Source organism: Colius striatus, chromosome 11 (assembly GCF_028858725.1).
Source record: "Colius striatus isolate bColStr4 chromosome 11, bColStr4.1.hap1, whole genome shotgun sequence".
Lineage (NCBI taxonomy): Eukaryota > Metazoa > Chordata > Aves > Coliiformes > Coliidae > Colius > Colius striatus.
This window is the reverse complement of record NC_084769.1, coordinates 18,262,941-18,278,069: the sequence shown is the minus strand read 5'-3', so window position 1 is coordinate 18,278,069 and position 15,129 is coordinate 18,262,941. Positions and strand designations below refer to the sequence as shown.

Sequence of the window (15,129 nt, the reverse complement as noted above, 5' to 3'; positions counted from 1 at the left end):
TTGGGAAGTGCTGCCTGGGAGCTGCTCTCAGGGACAGGGTGGGATGGGGTGCACATGCTGGGAGAAGTCCCTGGTGGGGCAAGGGCTATGGGACCTGCTCTTCAAAGGAAAGACGTGGGACACAGGCACTTGGGGAGTTGCTGAGGGGGTGCAATGGGGTGGGGGCAGGCGTGGGGAGCCACTCGGGGGAAGTGGGGCTCAAGTATGGGGAGGGCAATGTTGGGATGCAGGATGAGCGTGCCCGGGTCGTGGAGAAACACGCGGCATCAGATGCTCAGGGATTCCCCACCCCAGCAGAGCCGCTCCTTGCACCGCATGACTGTGGGTGCTGATGTCCCTGGTCCGAGGGCTGAGTCCCTGCCCAAGGGCTCCCTCAGCTCCCTCCTGAGGGCACTCTGTGGGCAGCCAGGGCTTGCCCAGCCAAGTCCCATGTGTCCTCAGGAAGGGTCTCCATCTGCAGCCCCAAGCCACACGCAGCCACTCGGGCCTGAGGGCACAGCTCCGCCTGTCCAAGAGGGTCTGCTGGAGCAGGCTGAGGTGCTGGTGTCACTCGAGGTCACTGGGTTGGCTTATACCCTCACAGCAGGGCCAGAGCCCGTGGTGAGGGGCACAGTGGAGCTGCAGTCATAGTCCAGGTCCACCACGGCATGGGAGCTGGTGATGAGGCTGTTCAGGGATGGTCCCGTCTGCCGCTCTCGGAAACTCTGGATGTAGCTCTGCTCAAGAGAGGGGAGACAAAGTGAGAGGGGCTCTGTCCCTGGCCCACTCTATCCCACCCCATCCTAAGCTCTGCAGCAGCCTTCCCAGCACCAGCTCTGTGCAATCCCACCCACCCCAGCACCCAAGCCCTTCTTGACTGGTCGTACAAGGGTGCACAGCCCCGTCCCTTCTCTGGGCATACACTTCACAGCTTGTCCACTGCCTCTTTCTACTGTGGCTGCAGCGCTTTTGGCGGCTAGTCTACATTTTCTTGCAAAGGCTGAAGCGTTCCGTGGTGGGTGTGTCCCAGCTCAGCCCCTCCTGAACTGCCTGGTCCCTGGGATGCCCCAGTCTCTTCCCTTGATGGGCTCGGATTCCGGCTGGCACCTGGGCACCTGGTCCCTCTCTGCATCCCAGCCCACCCACATGGAGAAGGAAGGGCCGTGGAGGCCGGGGGAGATCTCTACCCTGGGTGCGGGACTCACGGGGGAGAGCACGTCCCCGTCGAAGCGGCGCACAGGGTTGGGCTTGCGGCGGTAGGCAGGCTCAGGCGGGTGGGCTTTGTGCTGGTGGGGTGGAGGGTGGTGGGGTCTCCGCTTCTTCTTCTTCTCCTTTCGGTCCTCCCGCTGCTTGATGCGCATCAGCTGCACGCGGCGCTGCTGCCGGCTGATGATCACTGTGGGGCAGAGGGCCCTGTGAGCACAGGGAGGACACCCAAACCAGCCCCAGCTTTGCGCTCCCAAACCAGCCCCTGCTTTGCGCTCCCAAACCAGCCCCAGCTTTGCGCTCCCAAACCAGCCCCAGCTTTGCATTCCCACACAAGTCCCAGCTGGTTTTGTGCACCCAAACCAGCCCCAGCTTTGTGCACTCAGGCCTCCCCTTGAGTGCTGTCACCCTGGAGAGTCTCAAACTCTCTATCTGTGCATGCAAGCCAGGTGCTGGGAACCTCCACCCCAGGCCCCACAGTTCCTGCACGTCCACCTTCCCCAGCATCCACACACCTTCTGTGTGGGAGTAGCCCTCAGCTGTGACCTTCCACTGGACAAGGACACCCAGCGTGGTGAGGAGTGGCCAGACACCCAGGATGACCCAGCTGTACCAGCACACAGGGCGAGCGGGGGCCACCTTGATGCGCTCGTAGATGTACTGCACCAGGAGGAAGAGCTCGATGAAGTAGTCGATGGTGACGGTCATGATGGCACTGCCGAAGACGGCGGTGGAGAGGGTGGTGAAGAAGCGCTGCCACTGCAGGGTGAGGACAGCAAAGAGCATCCCCACACCCAGGAGCAGCGCGATGGGGATCCACACTGTCGGCGGGTGGTAGAACTGCTCCATCACCACCAGCGTGGCCACCGCCAGCAGCAGCCCCAGGAGTAGCCCCACCATGAAGAGGCCGACGCTGCGCACCAGCATGGTAACCAGCCCGCACAGGACCCCAATGCCCAGTCCGATGCCCACCGAGGCCTCCACGCTTAGCTGTGTGTCCAGCACCCGCTCCTTGTAGCACAGCATGAAGATGATGATGGAGCCAAACATCAGCCCTGTCAGGAACATGACGGCCTTGAAGCAACGGTAGCCTGTGGAGAGACGACCACAGTCAGGGGGGTGGATGGTCAACACCCCTTTGGCTCTCTCCCTGCCCTTCTCCCTGCTTGCCCCACCAGCTGCAGGGCTGGCCTGGCTCACCGAAGAAGCAGTAGATGATGCCAAAGAGGCAGCACATGGCGCACACCACTGAGGGCACCACCTGGTAGCGACGTTCAATTTCTTGCTGGCAGCTGTGCCCCCACTCCTGGCCCGGCTCGTGCGGCAGCAGCTTGAACCGCAGCGTCTGCACAGTTGCAGTCATGGCTCTGGGGACTCCCGGGAGAGGCATCAAAAGCTCCACTCCTGTCCCGTGGCTTGCTGGCAACACTGCACTCTGGCACCCGCCCCAGCTGCTGAGAGAGAGAAGGGAGATGGAGGCACCACCGGCATGCACCCACTGGTGATGTCCACTGCTCAACACCCAGCCACCGGAAAATCCACTCCAGCCCCTCACTGCCTGGCTGGGAAGGAGGAGAATGGGGGAAGAGCCTCATCTGCCGAGGCTGCAGGGATGCAGACCACCATCCAAAGGGAGGCTGCAGGGCTGCACTGTCCCCAGGGAGCCCTCCCACACCCCCAGGGAGCTTCGCTGCTGGGATGCAGAGCTTCGTAATTTGTCTGTGGCTTCAATTTCCTGCCCCTGGCTCTCCAGTGCCCTTCTCCTGCCTGATTAAAGGGAGACTTCCACTACCTGGTATTTTCTGCCTGTGAAGTAATTATGCTCAGTAATTAAGTCACCCCCCAGTCTTCTATTTTTATAGACTAAACAGATTGAGCTCTTAAAGCTTGTACTCTAAGGCATTTTCTCCAATCCTCTAATCATATTTCTGGCTATTTTTCATTCCTGCTCCAGCTCCTAATGTCCTTGTAAATACAAAGCGGGCCCCCACGCTGGATCTAGCCCTGCCATGCTGACACATGGGGCCAGAGGGGGACTGTCCCTGGCTAGAGCTGCCCCTTACCCAAGGGCTCACTCACGATGCCACAACCGCGCCAGGACACCAAGCAGACAGTCACCAGGCCCCCCACAGCTCCTACACAGATGGAGGGGTCATAATCCCCCACAAAGACTGATCCAGCTCCAGCTTAAAGCTAATTACAGTGGCTGGCTGCCTGCTCCCACCTGGAGCCAGTTCCAGCATCCCTTTGTTCCTCTGGTCCCTTTCCAAGCTCAGTTGGTTTAGAATGGGTTTCTTGTCATCAGTTGTCCCCAGAACAGCACCAGTCCTTCCAAGTGCCACTTTAAAACAGCCAGCTCAGGACAGCTCAAAAAACAAATGCACCAAGAAGGTGCAGGGAAGAGGGCAGAGGCTGTAGTCATGGGTCCCTATTGCCCAGCACCTCACTGCTGCCCACGTCAGTCTCCATCAGCACCAATTCCACTGCCACCAGTTCCCCCCCTGCCTCTGGCTAGGGAAGGAAACGCCAGCCAAGGCAAATCCCCCTGGGCCGCCAAGCGTGATGCCTAATCCCACAGAAGCAGGCAGGCAGGGAGCGGGCAGCAGGGTGCTGGGCCCCTGCCTGAGCCCCTGTAGGAGGGTGCTAAGCAGGATTGGACTTTAACCACAGAGCCCAGGAGCAACGTGCTGGCCCTGGCGATGGGGAACAGGCGATGCCGTGTGGGATGCAAGCAGAGCTCTGCCAGCCAACAGTGCCCAGGGGGCTGGGGACAGGGCATGGCACGGCTGGCTGGCCGGCCGGTGTGGGCATAGGACAGCACGGCTTGGCATGGGATGGGTAGGCACGGCTTGGCACAGCCGGCAGAGAAGAGAGAGGGCGGCGAGGTGCTGCACTCTGCCCCTCAAACGATGCCAGGCCGGGGCCACGAGAGCAGAGAAGGCTCGCCTGGGAACAGCCCGGGTCGGGCAGGGTTGCGGGCAGGATGCGGGCAGGATGGCAGTCCGGGCGGTCGCCAAGGCTGTGGGCAGGGTGTCGGGCAGCTCCCGGCGCCCATTGGCGCGGGCACTGTTGCTAGGGGAGCCCAGCGCCTGCTCATTGGCGCCGGGACTTACCCACCTGCTGCCGCCCTCCCCGCAGCCCCGGGCTCCCCGCCGCCGCCCGCCTCGGACCCCGTCCTTCCCTCCCGGCCCCATACGGCGCGGTGCGGCGGGGGACTGTGGGCAGGGCTCGGGGCACGGCCCCGCGTCGGCGCTCTTCCCCCGCCGCCCCCCGCCTTCCATCCCCGCTGCCCCCCGCCGGGCTGCCGGGCCCCGGGCCGGCGGGGCGGGCGCGGCGTTGCTAAGCGACGGCCGCAAAGGCCGCCGGGGCGCGGGGCCGCTCCGCTCCGCCCCTCTCTTTGTTCGGGGCGGGGGTCCCGGGGCGCTCTGTCGGGCCTCGCGCGCCCATCCCGGGCCCCGCGCTCTCTTCCCCGGGACAGGAGCGGTGAGGAGGGATGGCAGGAGGCCGAGAGCCCGGTGTTCGAGCCCTTCCGACGAGGGGCCCAGCGCGCCCCCCGCCTAGCCTGGACCCCCACGTGCTCCCCCTCCCTCCCCTCCCATCAGCAGCCGCAGCTCCGCCCGCTCCCACCTGCGCTCCCGGCCCCGCAGCGGCGGCGGCCCCGCGGCGCCCGGCGCTCCCGGCCGCGGCCCCGGTCCCCGCGCATGCTGCTGGCGGCGCGGCCCGCCGCGCGGTGCTGAGCGGACAGCTCCGCCTGACGTCACCGCCGCGCGTCACCGCGCCGGCCGGGGGCGGGGCTTCCCGGGAGGGGCGGAGGGGGCGGGGCCTCGAGGGGCGGGGCGCGCCCCGGCACGTGCACGGCGGTGTGTCCCCGTCCGGGGGTCCGGGCGTCGGGGGGCGGCACACGGCGGCGTGGGGGGTGTCGTGGCGGGCGGCGTGGCATAGGACGGCTTAGCAGGCAGCATGCAGTGTGCAGCGTGGCTGGGGGTGCGCAGTGTGGTGATGTGGCGGCGTGGCATGCGGCATGGCAGCAGGGTGGGTGTCACAGCGTGTGGTGTGCAGCATGGCAGGCACTGTGGCAGTCCACAAGGCAGGTATCACAGCGTGTAGCGTGTGGTGTGGTGTGTGGTGTGGTGTGGTGTGTGGTGTGGTGTGGTGTGGTGTGGTGTGTGGTGTGGTGTGGTGTGGTGTGTGGTGTGGTGTGTGTGTGCAGTGAGGCATGGAACTTGGCAGGTGATGTGAGGTATTGCGTGCAGCATGTGGTGTGGAGGACAGTATGGCGGGTGGCATGGTGGGTGACACAGCATGAAGCATATGGCGTGGCATGTGACATGGCAGGCAACATGCAGTGTGCGGCGTGGTGTGTGGCTTGGCAGGCAGCATAGTAGGTGGCACAGCATGTGGTGTGCAGCATGGCGTGCAGCATGGCAGGTGATGCATGGTGTGGCATACAGGGTGGCACGCAGCGAGGCACACCGTGTGGCATGGTGGGCAGCATGGCAGGTGGCGTGGTGTATGGTGTGCGGTGTGGCTTGAGGCATGCAGCTGACACAGCGTGCGGTGTGTGGTGTGGTGTGCAGTGTGGCGGTGTAGACAGTATGGTGGGTGGCAGCACAGGCAGTGTGGCTGGCAGCGTGAAGGACATCAGGGCAGGCAGTGTGGCCCAGCCACGTGTGTAGTGTGCTCAGTGCATAGCAGGGCCTGTGGGCCCCCAGGTAGGGTGCACAGGGAATGGAGCAGTGCGGGGGGCAGGGGTGCAGGTGTGGAAACCATGGGAGGGGTCTTGTGTCAGGAGTGCATGGGGCAGTGTGGGGCAGGACCTGCAGATGTTGGTGGGGACAGAGCATGCAGGGGCCTGTGCTGGGGCCTTGGGGACTGCTGGGCCTGCATTCAGAGAGGGCAGATGTACACCTCTAGTGACTGCACACCCAGCCCTCTGTGAGCGACCGGCAGCCACAGGTGTGGTGAGGTGGGAGGATGCAGAGCTCTGCAGAGGCAAAAGCTCCCTGGTGCTGGCACCTACTGGCTGCAGCGCCCAGAGACCCCCTGGAAAATCCTGGCAGAGAGAAGTCTCTTGGCAGCAGCAGCTGTTCCCCTGGCAGCCCCTTCCCAGCCCCACGCCAAGGCCAGGCGAAACAAAGGCAGGAGCTGCATCTGGCGGGGGGCTGCAAAGGGGCTGCTGGAGGAACGGCTCTGGCTGCTTCCCCGTCTGGATGACCTGAGGCCGGGCATGGGGGCCCTGAGCCCAGCCGCTGCCCCAGCAAGCCCTGGGGAGGTTTTTGCTCTCCCACAGTTTCAGCTCTGTGCAGTTTTCCTGAGCTGAGAGTCTTCTGAAAACTTCAGTTCTTTCTTTGATCTGCACCTCTATCTAAATACAAGCCTGGATCAGCGGGGTCATTTCAGAACAAAACCTCTCTTATCACTCCTGTGAAACCACCAGGGTTTGTATAAGGTGACCAATATTAAATATTCCAACCTATAGAGGGAATCAGATACATCTATTTCTAACACATTTCTCTGTGTACGGAAAAAGGCGACTCTGGTTGTTTATGATCATGTCTGCTTTTTGGCTGCTGGCCATGGAAAAATCTCTGCTCGTTTCTTCCTTCTGCATCTTTTCCCTTCTGGCATTGCCTTGTCCCATCGCTCTCTCTCTCTTTCTAGTTGTTCCATGTTTTTCATTAAACTGCCGGCCACGTGACTGCCTTTGCCTATTGCTTGTCTTGGCCTATTCAGGAGAAAAAGGCCTATGAAAATGAGCCGAGCTTGGATGATGGTCCTGTATCTCTGGGGGGTGAGATGCTGCCAACTACTTCCTGATGAAAACAGGCTGCTTTGTTCCAGAAAATGAAAGAGTCCCTGGAGCCGAGCAGGCTCCCGCCTGCCCTCGGTGCCTTGCTGTGCTCCACGGCCACCAGCACTCCCTGGGGCAGGTGGTCTGCATTTTGTGGGGAAGCTGGGATGGGCTCCCCACTAGCCAGAGTAAATCCGGAGGCACCTGAGATCCCCAGTGGCTGTGAGGATGCTGTGGGCTGGGAAAGAGCAGAAAGGCCAGCTCCTCCTTGTCCTTAGTCAGCAATGCCTAGGGCTGAGCTGCCATGTAGGGCTGCTGGCCTTGCAGCTTCTGAGTTGGATCATTCCAGTGCTGGACACTGTGTGTGTGCAGCAAACACTGCCGAGAGGATTCCTCCAGCTCTGTCTGCCTGGGGGCTCTCTCCACTGGCCCGCAAGACAGCGGCTTTGTGCGAGTAGTGGGACAATGAGCCAGCCCCAGCCACACCTTTGGTCCTGTTTTGATTTGCAGGGTAGCAGCTGGGATCTCTTGTTGCTCTCCTACTCTCCTTCTGCGGCGGGATGGTTTGCTGCTCTGTATCCAAAGGGCTTCCATGCACCACTTGCCTGCCTGCATGCCCACTCGCCCTGCACTCGGCGTGCCCAGCTGCCTCCTACAGCTCCTGGTCCGTGCTTTCCTGCTCCCGGCCTCTGACCCATCCACCCATGACCACCAGTCACCTCCTAGGGACGAGCAGGGAGAGGGCGGCGCCGCTTCTTGGAAGACCACCGGGCAACGATTTGAGAAGGGAACGTGGCGCTTCAAGACCACCACAAATTCGCCAGCTGTCCCACGGAGAGGACGCTTCGGCGGCTGTGCCCGGCCCCGGGAACAAAGGTCGGGCTGTGCCCGGGCCCGGCGGCACCCGCCGGGGCCAATCCCCGCTTAAGCCGGCTCAGGCGCCATCTCCCGGCCCCAGCCAGGTCGTGGCGCGGGCAGCTGCGCTTCGGGAGCCCGAGGGCCCGTTCTGAGCGGGCAGCCGCGGCCGAGAGCGCTGCCGTGCCGACCCATAGGGCCAGGGGCCGGCCGGTGCCAGGTACCGTGCGTGGGGCAGCCCCGCCGCAGCGTCTGCCGAGACTCGGAGGGTCGCGGCGCGAGAGCCTCGCCTCGCCTGGCCCCCTGCCCGCGGACGGGCCGGCGGGAAGGTGCGGGGGGAGGGGCAGCCGCGCGGTCTCCTGGCAACCGCGGCCCGCCCCCACGCCGCCCCCCGCGCTCGCCGCGCCGGCCCGTGACGCGGCGGGGGAAGCGCGGCTCATTGGCCCGGCCGCCGGGCCGCCCGCGGGTGACGCGCAGCGGGGCGGAGCCACTGGGTGACACGTCGGACGGCGGCGCCGCCAGCGGGAGCGGCAGCTGGAGCAGCCCCCGCTCCCGTCCCGTCCCGTCGCGGCCATGCGGCTGTCGCTGGTGCTGTCGGTGCTGCGGCCCGCCGGGCCGGTGGCCATCGGCGTCTCGCTGGGCTTCACGCTCAGCCTGCTCAGCGTCACCTGGGTGGAAGAGCCCTGCGGGCCGCCGCCGCGACCCGCCGCCCGCCCGGGCCCCGACGGCGGCCCCGCGCCGCCTCCCGGTCCCGGCAACGCCAACGCGGCGCGCAGGCCCAACGCCGTGCCCGCCGGGCTGGGCGCCGACAGCTGGGAGCCCCGCGTCGTGCCCTACCGCCCGCCCAGCCCCGGCAGGGCCGCCAAGAAGGCCGTCAGGTGCGGGGAGCCGGGGCGGGCCGGGCCGGGCCAGGCTGGGGGAGCGGGGCCCCAGCGGAGGGGGCGCCGGCGCTGACCGGGCTTTAGACGGGAGCGGCCGAGCCCGGGCGTGGGCGTGTGTGTGCTTGGACGCATCTGGGGGGCTGCCCGCCGATCCTCCCCTGCCTGGCGGGCAGGGGCTGGGGGGACCTTACAGGTGACCCGGCCATGTTGCCTCACCGCTCCCCTTCACCCACCCAGGGCTGAAGCCGGATTTTTCTCACTGCAAGCGCCTTTCCCTGCTGCTTCCCTTCCTGCCCTCCGTCCCGCCCTTCTCTTTGGTTCCCCACGCCGCCCGCCTCAGGAGTGCTCCGCGGAGCCTCGTGCCCGGACTGCTGCCCGCGGTGCAAAGGCTGCGTGCTGCGGCACGTGCAGCCGGGCACCCGGCCACGTCCTGCCCTACCCTGGCACGGACCCCTCCCGCGGTGGCACTTCCCCACCCCGCGCTGCAAACTCCAGCCCGGGCCGGCTGCAGCCCGTCCTGGCGTTCCCCGGGATGACAGGGAGCAGGCAGTGAGTGAAAGAGCCTCCTTGTCCCGGCGAGGCGGTGGGCGGACGGCGGGGGCTGAATGGGGCCAGTGTGTGCCAGGCGACGGCTGGGGGCCGGCGGGGGGGAGGCGGTTGCTTCCTGCCGCTGCACCAGGCTGCGAGAATTAAACCTGAAAGCCGTTGTGAAGGGGGCAGCTGCGAGCCACAGTGGGAAGGGGGGGGGCACAGCCAGCCCCCTTCAGCTGCCCCAGCAGGACCCAGCTTCCCCCGGGAGGGCAGCACGGGCTCCGTGCTTCCCCCGTGGGAGGGCTGCATGTCTGTCAGAGGCAGTGGGAAGGTTGGTGGCATGGTAGGGTGACTGGTGGGTTGTGTCCCTGCTAGAACTGAGGCTTGCAGCCCTCTTTTAGCTGTGCTCAGACTTTTGCGTGCCTCTGATCAGAGCCTGGCCTGAACTGGCCACAAAGGGAGAGTGCCCTGTAGTCTCAGGTTGGGGGAGACCTCAGCAGAACACTCTGCTACGCCTCTGGCCTGGGCACAGTGGCAGCCCACGCTGTGGTGTCTTGCACTTGCAGTTGAAGCTTAGGAGCAGTTCCTGCAGAGAATCCAAAGTCAGTGTCCTTGGCAGGGACAGGGAGGGTGCAGGCCGAGGTGGGGTGCAGTGCCCTTGGGCAAGACGTTCTCTCCTTCCTGCAGGACCCGGTACATCAGCACAGAGCTGGGGATGCGGCAGCGGCTCTTTGTGGGTGTGCTGACCTCCAAGAGTACACTGAACACGCTGGGGGTGGCTGTCAACCGCACGCTGGCCCACCGCCTGGAGCGCCTGGTGTACTTCACGGGCACGCGGGGCCGCAAGGTGCCCCATGGCATGACGGTGGTGACACACAGTGACGAGCGGCCCATCTGGAACATGTACCAGACCGTCAGGTACCTTCTGGACCACTATGTGAACGACTTTGACTGGTTCTTCCTGGTGCAGGACGATACCTACACAGAGGCACACCGTATCAGCCGCCTGGTCGCCCACCTCAGCATTGACACCCACCTCTACATGGGCCGTCCTGAGGAGTTCATCGGTGGGGACACCGAGGGACGCTACTGCTATGGGGGGTTTGGCTACCTGCTGTCCCGCAGTCTCCTCCTGCTCCTGCAGCAGCATCTGGAGAGCTGCCGCAATGACATCCTCAGCGCCCGGCCCGATGAGTGGCTAGGCCGCTGCATCATCGACTACACAGCCATCAACTGTGCTGAGGAGCATGAGGTAGGTCACACCACATACATGGTGTTTGAGAGCCTCATCCCAGACTGGGCCTGATGTGTTTGCCTGCCTCTCCGTGGGCTCCCAGGTCCTGGGGGACTGGCCCTTGTGCCTTGTTGCCCCTTGAGCATGCTGTGCTGGCAGCAGGTTGTTAGGGGGAGAGCATGGATTGGGGCCAGCCATGACCAATCTCTCCTGGCTGGTGCAGGGCCTGCGTTACCACTATTTTGAGCTGGGAAAGAACACGGACCCCGAGCGGGAGACTGACCTACATTTCCAGAGCGCCTTCACGGTCCACCCTGTCCTGGATCCCCTCCAGATGTACCGACTGCACAAGTACTTTGCACAAGTGGAGCTTGAGAGGACCTACCAAGAGATCCAACAGCTCCAGGTGAGACCTGGCTTGGCTGGGAGGGTCTGGGCTCCTCCTGTCATCCTTGTGTGCTTTTTTACTTGCTCTGTGTTACCTCTCCACTCCACTCTGAGGGTTTCTCACGTGAATGTTCTGTGGGATGGGATCAGCTGAGTCCATGTGGCTGCAGGGACAGTGGTGCTGGCTGGAGAGCAGCTTTGGACTTGTCTAGGTCCTGGAGCTGTGGTGGTGGTTCAGGGCGATGGAACTAGCAGGGCGCTGAGGTCTGCCAGCAAAGGCTGGGCAGGGTGGGAAAGGATGCGGATCCTGCCGATGGTGTGTCATCTTCAGGGTGCTGTTCGTGGGAGACCTGAGGTGATGGACAGGAGTCAGACTGAAGGCAGAGTTGTTCTGGTGCTGGGCCAGCAGTAGCTGATCTCTGGGTACTTGGAGTCAGCTTGCTGGAGTCAGAGCTGGAAGACCTCCTTGTGCCTGCCGTGACTCATAAGTCCTCCTCTCTGCTTGCAGCTGGAGATCCAGAATGCCAGCAGCCTGTCCGCTGACGGGGACCACGGTGCCACGTGGCCCGTCGGCATCCCACCCCCCTTCCAGCCCAAAACTCGCTTTGAGGTGCTGCGCTGGGACTACTTCACAGAGGAGCAGGTCTATGCCTGCGTGGATGGCTCCCCCAAGTGCGAGCTGCGCGGTGCAGACCTGGCGGATGTGGCCGACGTGGTGGCCACAGCCATGGAGGAGCTGAACCGCAAGTACCAGCCGGTGCTCCACGTCCACAAGCAGCAGCTGGTGAATGGGTACCGGCGCTTCGACCCCACACGCGGCATGGAGTACACACTGGACCTTCAGGTGGAGGTGGTCACCCAGAAGGGGCACAGCTGCTCTGTCACCAAGCGTGTGCATCTGGTGCGGCCCCTCAGCGAGGTGGAGATCATCCCCATGCCCTACGTGACGGAGGCCAGTCGCATCAATGTCATCTTGCCGCTGACGGCCCAGGACCGCCACCATGCCACCCGCTTCCTGGAGGCTTATGCAGCGGCTGCCTTCGAGAGCAGTGAGAATGCTGTGCTCACCTTCCTCTTCATCTATGACCCCTTCGAGGCACAGCAGGTCACGCAGAACGATGTCTTCGCCCCTGTGAAGGCCCAGATCACCGAGTATGAGCGCAAGTACGCAGAGGTGAAGATCCCGTGGATCAGCGTGAAGACGGACGCACCGTCCCAAATCAAGGTCATGGACATCATCTCCAAGAAGCACCCCGTGGACACGCTTTTCTTCGTGGCCGGCGTGGGGACAGAGGTCACTGTTGACTTCTTGAACCGCTGCCGGATGAACACCATCAACAACTGGCAGGTCTTCTTCCCCATCCACTTCCAGGGCTACAACCCCACCATCGCTTACCACAACCAGGTGCCGCCCGCCACGCTGGACCTGCTGCGGGACGCAGGCCGCTTCGACCGCGATGTCTTCCACGAGGCCTGCTTCTACAACGCCGACTACATGGCAGCGCGCACACGCATGGCGGGCGACGTGCAGGAGAACGAGGACATCCTGGAGACCCTGGACATCTACGACATGTTCATCAAGTACTCCAACCTCCACGTCTTCCGGGCCGTGGAGCCCGCCCTGCTGCAGCAGTACCGGCACCAGGCCTGCAACCCCCGACTCAGCGAGGAGATCTACCACCGCTGTGTGCAGAGCAGCCTGGAGGGCATGGGCTCTCGCTCCCAGCTGGCCATGGTGCTTTTTGAGCAGGAGCAGGGGAACAGCACCTGAACCCTAGGGCATGGAGGGGCTGGCCCTGCCCTCCCATGCCTGACTGCCCACCCCACTTCTTCTGCCCAAATCTGTCTTCCTCCTCTCAGTGGCTCAGGGATCAACAGTGCCTGAGCTTGTGGCTTGCCCTTCTGGGGTCGTCTGGGCCAGAGTCTGCCACTCTGGGCTGCCTGGGTCCTTCTGGAGTGGTGCACAGTGGTGCAGACCCCAGGGCGAAGTTGGGGTCTGAGTCACCGAGCTGCGAGCTGGAGCATCTTGGCTCCTTGCCCCAGAGCTGCTGGTTCCATCCCTCCATCCTGGCCGCACTGCCCAGCAGGGAGGTGATGGGCTGTCCTGTCCCTTACTGTCCCTGCCTTGACTGGGGACACACAGAGCCCAAGCCCCCCCTGCTATGGGGCCGTCACTTCCATGGGGCTGAGGATGGTCCCTCATAGTTCCCTTAGTGACCTGAGACAGGGCTGTGTCCCCCGCTCCTTTGGAGTATTGGCCCAGTTGTGCAGGGAGGATGCGGGCCCGTCACAGGCTTGGACAGCGGGATGGGGCATGTCCCACCCCAAAAGAGCAATAAAGAGGTTGGTTGTGGGGTTTTGCCACTCAGCTACAAGCCGGAGCACTCCCCAGCTGGTCAGGGTAGGGGGTCTTGGCCGCTAGGGCTGGTAGGCACAGGGGCTGCCGGAGGGAATCCTGCTGTATTCACGTACCGTGAGCTGCTCCCCATGGGAACCGTGACCCAGGCCGCTTTGGCCTTCGCAGTATCAATAGGACGTCGGAGGTCGCAGCCCTCGGACAAGAGCCTCCAGACAGAGGTGGGAGCCCTCCCCACCATGGGCCTGACCTCGGGGTCGGGGGACAAGGCAGAGGGTTTGACTGCTCATCTCCTAAGGAGAAAGCGACTGAGGAGCCACTCTCAGCTCCTGGTTTGTATTTAATAGTGGGGAGAGGAGGGGGGTGGGGTGTGCATTTACACTAATAAAATGGAGAGATGATTCCGATGCCTCTGGCTGATTCTTCCCTGGGGCACTTGATGTCCTGATCAGGCTCTATGTGGTGGTAGGTGCTGGCTGCTTATACAAAGTCTGCCTGCAGCTGGCTGGCTGCGTCCTTGCAGGGATGCTGCTTTCCCCAAGCTGCCTGCAGCATCCTCTACCTGAGCTGGGAGAGGACTGCTCACAGACAGGCTGACAAGCCCTTGGCCTACCAGATGCTTGGAAATACCAGTGTCAAACCCTGGGTACTAACAGCAGGAGTCCTCCACCTCGTCCTCTGCCCAGACTCCCTGAGGCTGTCCTGCTGAGCCCCTTGCACACAGCAGCATGCTGAGCTCTGGACCATGCACCATCTTTCCTGGTGCCATAAATCCATGGTACCACTGATCAGGTTTCTAGCCCTCCTCAGCAAAAGCACAATGGTGAAGGGCTTGTGCAGCTCTGTGCCCTCCCACCTGTGCTGTGCCCATAACAGCCTTCCTGGGCTGTACATGAATAATGAGGGACACTGATAGACGTCAGAGCAGAGGTTGGATGCCCAAATGGGGTGACCTCAGCCCTCCAAGCATCTGCAGTAGGCTCCAAAGGAAATTCCCAGGCCAGAAACCACATCTGAGCACTGTGTTGAATCATGGGGACCAAATCTGACCTCTGCATTCGTTTCACCCTTTTTTGGGCTGTTTTACCTCTCAGGGCTTCTCAGCATCTTGTGGTTTCCCATTCTGAGTCAGGCAGAGCACCATGGTCCTGCCCCACACTGTTGCACCACCTACACCTCCTATTTGCAGTGTTAGAAGCAGCGACCGTGTCTCCTGCCTATGCTGCCTGCTCCAGGCATGATGTTCATGGCTATGTGTGCTCTTCCCACAGCCCTTTGGTCAACACCTTTTACTTGTTCAGGAAGCATGGATATCAAAGAGACATGCCTAAGAAAATTAACTGCACGTACTCGCTGGTTGATATCAAGGCTGTTGGTGCTCAGTGACACTCAGGGAGAGCCCCTGGGCTGTGTGGTGTTCCCAAAGATAACTTGATTCATATATTCCTGCTCCAGCCTCCACACCCAGGGTACAGGAGCGTGTGTGCTTAAGTGTGATTTTATTACCCTCCAGGTGATAACCATTAGCTTGCTCTCAGTATTTCTATTTTTGATCTTCCCTGAGCACATCCTTAATTCCCTTTAAATGCGAATCTGGGACAGAGGAGCGAGGCGGCTGCAGGTGCTTTACAGAGCTGTTTCTCCTCTGCAGAGCAGACCTGGGAGTCGGATGTGATGTGGTGTCAGAAGAGTATCCAAATGGTTATAAAGCAAACCAGCTTCAAATTGAGTTGGCTATGAAAAGAAACCCAGAATTGCCATTTAATTGTTGCAAGATGGTTTAGATGAGAGCTGCTCTTGCCTCCTCATTGCTGTTTGCCCAGACTGAGTTACAGCTATTTGCATACTTCATGCTCCACGCTGTCAACACCAGCAGAGCCTCCCCCAACTCTGACATACGCACGAGCAC

General features: G+C 62.6%; 2 protein-coding genes across 3 annotated transcripts; one reads left to right on the top strand and one right to left on the bottom strand.

Annotated features, from left to right (window-relative positions):
• Positions 1-342: 342 nt before the first annotated feature.
• On the bottom strand, positions 343-4,840 carry TMEM198 (transmembrane protein 198). The gene is made up of 5 exons (XM_062004798.1): positions 4,813-4,840; positions 2,386-2,636; positions 1,701-2,276; positions 1,185-1,375; positions 343-716 (listed from the first exon to the last, which is right to left on the bottom strand). The coding sequence occupies exons 2-5, from the start codon at positions 2,573-2,575 to the stop codon at positions 570-572; spliced, it is 1,104 nt and encodes a 367-aa protein (XP_061860782.1). The 5' UTR covers positions 2,576-2,636; positions 4,813-4,840; the 3' UTR covers positions 343-569.
• Positions 4,841-8,342: 3,502 nt separating this feature from the next.
• On the top strand, positions 8,343-13,605 carry CHPF (chondroitin polymerizing factor). 2 transcript variants are annotated; one of them, XM_062004727.1, is made up of 4 exons: positions 8,343-8,709; positions 9,931-10,495; positions 10,701-10,883; positions 11,373-13,605. In XM_062004727.1, exons 1-4 carry the CDS (start codon positions 8,405-8,407, stop codon positions 12,633-12,635), a joined length of 2,316 nt encoding a protein of 771 aa, XP_061860711.1. In that variant the 5' UTR covers positions 8,343-8,404; the 3' UTR covers positions 12,636-13,605. The 2 variants fall into 2 exon arrangements, with proteins under 2 accessions (XP_061860711.1, XP_061860712.1); XM_062004728.1 differs by lacking the exon at positions 8,343-8,709 and adding an exon at positions 8,924-9,261.
• Positions 13,606-15,129: the final 1,524 nt, after the last annotated feature.